Below are 6,770 nucleotides of genomic sequence, written 5' to 3' on the forward strand. Positions count from 1 at the left end.
GACTAGGTAGTATGGGATGCAGGCTAATTAAATCTTATAACCACAGGCGATCCACAAAAATAACTTTAAAAAAAGGGAAACACAAGAAACAATGGGGGATCTGCTATCTTCTCCTTCGCCATAAAATTTTGAAGCATACGATCATGGTTTTCAAAGTCCAGCAGTACTCCTGTCTGTAGTACTTGTAATCCCAGGCTCATGCGAACGTGAACCCCGAGCACTGCAGGCTTAATAAGTTGCCCTTCTCATGCAGTCCATCCTCCTCCTTTCGGGGAAGTAAGGAAGGATTTGAGGGACGTCTGTATAACCAGGCAGCTCCCCCGCCCAGTCATATCAGTGCCACCACACGAAGGCGTCCCTCTCCACCACCTTTCAGAGTCCATGGGGAGAGGAGAAGCAGAAGTGTAGCACGTTTGCCGACGATAGTACAATTTGTGCAGTTATTTCCGTCATCATTATTAGTGCAATTATTACAATCATTACAAAAGGGAGTACATGAGCCAGAACTGGGGAATAGTGTCAGCCCTTTCAATACGGTGACGTTTGATTTTAGTTTTCTAGCTGTATCCTCACGACGTTATTTAACCTGGGAAAAACAGGTCATAGTAGGTGAATATTATCTTCCGCCAGCTAGGTTTTGCATAACATTAAATCGTCTGGAGACAGCAGAACTGAGGGTCATCGTACTGAAGGGTCTGAAATCATGAAACAGGTCAAAGCAAATCGTGAAACAGGTCAAAAAATAAAAAAAAAGGTCAAGCATCCAAAATTTGAGGAGAAAATAATCACGTTCCCAGTGGGTCTATTTCCATCGCCCGTAGACATAATTAAGGAGAAAATTGGAATAAAAATACGTATTTAATTAAGAGAATACACGTAATTATATTTTAATTACTGGGCACCTACCTCACACTCTCCTCTCTACTGTACATTATAATTAGCAAGGGATGTCATGCTGTGGTGTTGATGTGCATGATGATTATAATTCTTCCTTGTGCCATACTACCACCACCACCATCACCACTACCACTACCATCCATACCATCCACCACTACCATCCATACCATCCACCACTACCACTACCATTACCATCCATACCATCCACCACTACCACTACCATCCATATCATCTACCACTACCACTGCCATCCATACCATCCACCACTACCATTCATTCCATCCACCACTACCACTACCGTCCATATCATCCACCACTACCACTACCGTCCATACCATCCACCACTACTACTACCATCCATAACATCCACCACAACCACTACCATCCATATCATCCACCACTACCACAGCCATCCATACCATCCACCACTACCACAACCATCCATACCATCCACCACTACCACTACCATCATCACTATCATCCACCATCATTCACCACCATCCTCAACAACACCATCCAGCAATAATATCATTCTCACCATCACCATCATCATCTTCACCATCACCATCATCACCATCAATTTCAGTACCCTCACCACTACCTACACCATTCGGCAACACTACCATCATCACTATCATCACTCACCACCATCATCAACCGCACCTTCCAGCATCCCTACCATCATCACCATCACAATCACCATCTCTTTCAGTACCCTCATCACTACCTGCACCATACAACACCATTACCATCATCATCATCATTATGCATCACCAATATCACCATCATCATTAACTAAACCAGGCAGCACCCCTACCATCATCACCACCATTGCCACAGCTATCATCATCACCGATCACCATCACTGCCATCATTATCATCATCACTTTCAGTACCGGCATCACTACCATCATCACCAGCATCAAAATCACCATAATAAGAATGGTAAGGGAGAATGGATTATACCTCCATTCATTCCTCAGTCATCATCATCATCATCATCAACTCAAGCTTATTCCCACCATTAATCATACAGAGAGAGAGAGAAAGAGAGAGAAATCCGTGGAACAAATCTACATGAGAAAAAATATAAAAAATAACATCACATTACTGCGAGGGGAGACATCAGTAAAAAAAATTAGGAGGTAAAAAAACTCATTAGACACCTCTCGTTCACAGGGTCATTACTGAATTAAAACACGCCATTACGTAATTAAGTATAAATCACCTCACAGACTACGTTACTACACTCCATTTAAACCTCTCTCTCTCTCTCTCTCTCTCTCTCTCTCTCTCTCTCTCTCTCTCTCTCGAGGGTTTTTATAATTCATCTCCTTTCCACCTAACTTAACCGCTTGTCATGATGTATCAGCCACAAATGTCACACTTTCTTACAGGCACACCAGCATCACTCAACCCCTTACTTCAATCACCTGTCACTCACCGTCTTGTCACCACACACACACACCCACACCCACCTACCCACCCACCCACCCACACACCCACCCACACACACACACACACACACACACTTCTTTCTTACAGACACACCACCATCACTCATCACAACGTTACACTTAAAATCACCCATAACTTTTTACACCTTCCTGTCACACCACACACACACACACACATACACACACACACACACACACACAAGCCACACCCGCGAGTCAACCAGTTCACACCTGTACTCACATGTCGACGATCTCCACCGCCGCCACCACTCATCCAAAATTATCCACATTTTCAACACTCCCATAATCGCCCTCCAGTACTAACTCTCTGCCACCCAGCGCAACGAGTATGTCACTTTTTGAGGCAGTTTCAAAAATTAACTTCCCATTCTTTCATAATTCCACGGGTAGTAAGCCCACGCCGTAAAAAATTAATCACAACTGTACTATTATCCATCTGGGGAAGGACCAATATAAAGACACAGGCAATAAAGGCTTAATTTTTCACTCTATCACAATTACACACTCCAAAACAGAAACACACACACACAAACTTCCTCTCCTTCTCGATATGCCTAACAGTAAAGGATAAAATGTAAACACAGCTCTCGTTCCTCCTGCTATGGCTGTTGCTGGAAGGTCAAGCACAGCCATGCACCTAAGCAATTACGCTCCCTCTCCTTCCTTCCGCTATGCATGACAGTAAGGCACCAGAAGTAAACAAACGCTTCTCCATCTCGTCCCTGCTTTGGGTAGGTGGAAGAATGAACGCAGGACAGCAAAGCACACAAAATCACAACACTCATGAAAAAATAACACTTCGTCTTCTTCCTTCTGCTATGACTGGCAGTACGACAAAATAAAATATAGGTAAATAAATAAATAAATAAATAAACTCTTTTTCTTGTTCCTGTTTTGGGCACTATAGTGAAAGGTCAAACACAGCACAGCAAAACACAGCAGAATCCTACATTAGAGCACAGTACCGCACCTACCTGACGTGGCGGTAGGCGAGGGTGAGCTGGACTGGGTTGAGTGGGATCTTGGCTCTCTCTGAACTGGACACTCTCACCAGCTCTATTTTGGGGCGAGGGGGGTCCGGCCGCGCCTCAGAGCACATGACGTCACTCCCACACACACGCCCAACCGCCCCTACTCCTCCGCCACCGCCTCCTCCTCCTCCTCCTCTCCCCGTCCAGTTTTCCCGAACCTAGATCTGAAATAGGGACGTGGATTGCGCATTAGATGGTTGCATGTCCAAGAGGAATATTGGGAATTAATGACGCAAGCCTAACCACCTCTACCCCACCACCGCCTCCTCTCCGCGTCCAGTCTGCTTGAACCTCTGGAATGGGGACCTTGATTACACATATGATAGTTGCGTATCGCGTTTTTCTTCCTCCACTCCCACACACACACGCCTAAGCACTCCTACTCCTCCACCGCCTCCTCCTCTCCGCCTCTAGTTTCCCCGTACCTAGAACTGATATAGGGACGTGGCTTGTGCATTAGACGGTTGCATGTCGTCGTATGAGGGAACACTGAGACTTATCAACCCAAATCAACCAAACCCCTCTCCTCCGCATGCTCCTCTCCACGTCTGTACCTAGAAGAGAAATAAGGACCTGGATTACACATTCGATGGTTGTATAGGCCTTGGCAAATATTAAATGTCTGCACTTTAATCACCCTCACACCCTCCGCCTCCTCTCCAACTCGTCTACTTGTACCTGAACTGAAAAAGGGACTTGGATTACACACTAGATGGTTGCGCATTAGTGGTGGGTGAGATAAGACTCGGCAAAACCTGGATGTATGCCTTAATGGGGACCTACGCTGCACATCTGACGGTCGTGTGGGGAAAGAGAGAGATCTAAAAAAAATGGAACCTTAGTGTCCCTCGTGTTGCTGATAGGTTTTAAGTTTAGGCTTCTTAGTTTTCTACTTCTTCCTCGTCCTCCTTCTCCTTCTCCTCCTCTTCTTCTTCCTCCTTCTGCCCTTCCTCCTCCTCCTCCTCCACCTCCTGCCACAGGTAAACAAACCTTCAGTCACACCTGTAAACATTTCACCTGCCCCGCCCACGTCTGCATAACATCGACAGGAGATACGATCAGTTTGGTGTAACTCTGTACTCGGTGATGAGAAGAATAAGCTTAGTAGCAATAGTAGTGGTAGTAGTGGTAGTAGTAGTAGTAGTTGTTGGTGTTGTTGTGGTAGTAGTAGTAGTAGTAGTATAGTAGTAGTAGAAGCAGCAGTAGAAGTAGCAGTAATAATAATAATAAAAATAATAATAATAATAATAATAATAATAATATTGATAACAACAATAATAATAATAATAACAATAATAATAATAATAATAAAAAGGGACAGAAGTGGTGGTGATGATGATGATGATGATGATGATGATGATGGGGACACCATTTGTTGCAAAGGTATTAATTCAATTTCTCTCTCTCTCTCTCTCTCTCTCTCTCTCTCTCTCTCTCTCTCTCTTTCTCTCATTAAATCACACGTTACTTTCTTACAACTCAGCATTCAAGATAAGAAGACAGCAATTTGTGGGCCAAGTTAAAGCAAAAGGAGTATAGTAAGAGTGGCAACAGTAAACACCACTACCTACCACGCCTGACACCCAACACCACCAGGGAATTAGGTGTATTAATGTAAACACTTAGTTCCTGTGGAGGGTGGGTACGTGTGAGTGAGAGATTAGAGTGAGAGTGAGCCAGAGATTAGAGAGAGAATGTGAGCCAGAGATTAGAGGGAGTGAGCCAGAGATTAGAGTGAGAGTGAGCCAGAGATTAGAGGGAGCGTGTGACCCAGAGATCAGAGTAAGCCTGTGTTAATACCAGTGTTTATTTTGGGCTTAATATTGTTTGTCTATGGCAGTCTATTTTTTACTTCACTACTACTACTACTACTACTGTTACTGATACAACAACTACCACCACCACCATCAATAATAATAATAATAATAATAGTAACCATCATCATCATCATCACAGTCATCTTTTTCATCACACCAACTTTCATTCGAAAATAAATAAATAAAAGATGATGTGAAAAAGGAAGGGAAAAAAATGGAATAACATCAACAACAAACGTAGTTACACAAACACCACAATAAATACAAAATAAATAAATAAATAATAAAATAATCTCCTCTCTGTCTCTCTCTTTCACACACACACACACACACACAAGGCTACCTGATCATTTTAATTACCGAGAGTATGGGTGCGACCTAACCTTGACGTGGACACTGCTTTTTAGGTGAGTAGCATTAGTAATTTTAGTCAAACAACATCTAACACGTATCATATAACACCACAGGACTGACGATATTAACAGAACTGTGAGACTTAGTGGCATAACTCCATCCATATTCTGTTTTTATCACCAGACGATTTAATTCAGCTTCAGAAAAGCAGGCTGGCATGAATGAGTGAGAAATCTGAAACAAACCTCTTCACTACGATGGGTATAAATTTAATAAAAATAATGGCGATAGCATGATAAAAACTAAATCAATACAAGATGTCACCGTATTGAACAGGTAAGCGAAGATAATAATGAATGAAATTAAATCAGTGCATCCAAATTCACTTAGTATTCAAGGGTAAAAACTAGCCGACCACATACATTCAAACCCTCACAGATAAGCACATAACGAAAAAAAAACAAAAAACAAAAGCCCACTCAGTGAAATAAGGCGATTACACTCCGTAGATTAAGAAAGCAAGGACGCCACGATATATATGTGTTATGTACTTTAACGACCCCCCCTCTCTCTCTCTCTCTCTCTCTCTCTCTCTCTCTCACACACACACACACACACACACACACACACACACACACACACAGCTACCCAGTGAGTCGTCTTGCAATCAATCCTTCTCAGTTTTATGGCAACAAGAAAACAAACACCTGAAACCAAACATATGCGTGACGTGACCTTAGTGGCGGAGACAAGAAGCCCCACACTCACACACACACACACACACACACACACAAAATTCTCTCTCTCTCTCTCTCTCTCTCTCTCTCTCTCACACACACACACACACACACACACCGTACCTGAGCACCACACCTGACAGAGCCTCCCTGTTAACACTACTACACCCCTTCCTTGTTCCTGCCTCTTATCCCTATCCACCTACTACTTGACGCTGTTTGGTTACCCCAGGCACGGCACACGAGAGAGAGAGAGAGAGAGAGAGAGAGAGAGAGAGAGAAAACGTAGCGCGGGGCAACACAGTATCCCTTAATTTGCAATACGAGACGGAGGGTTTTGAGAATAACCCACAAGTCGGTGTTCACTTAAACTTGACAGATTCACTAACGTCTCTTTCTTAACAAGTAGACAGCACCCTGGGAGCGCATACCCTCCGTCAATGCCTAGACCAAACA

At 43.5% G+C, this 6,770-nt stretch overlaps 1 protein-coding gene across 1 annotated transcript in view; it reads right to left on the reverse strand.

Moving 5' to 3' along the window:
• Nucleotides 1-3,474, reverse strand: part of LOC145410920 (uncharacterized) — an 89,260-nt gene extending 85,786 nt beyond the window's left edge. The window contains exon 1 of the mRNA XM_080280962.1: nt 3,350-3,474. Within this exon, the coding sequence (XP_080137088.1) occupies nt 3,350-3,474 (125 nt within the window). The remainder of the gene's footprint in view (nt 1-3,349) is intronic.
• Between the last annotated feature and the right edge of the window lie 3,296 nt (nt 3,475-6,770).

Source organism: Coenobita brevimanus, chromosome 87, assembly GCF_032717465.1.
Source record: "Coenobita brevimanus isolate Jiangsu-jjx chromosome 87, ASM3271746v2, whole genome shotgun sequence".
Taxonomy (NCBI): Eukaryota; Metazoa; Arthropoda; class Malacostraca; order Decapoda; family Coenobitidae; genus Coenobita; species Coenobita brevimanus.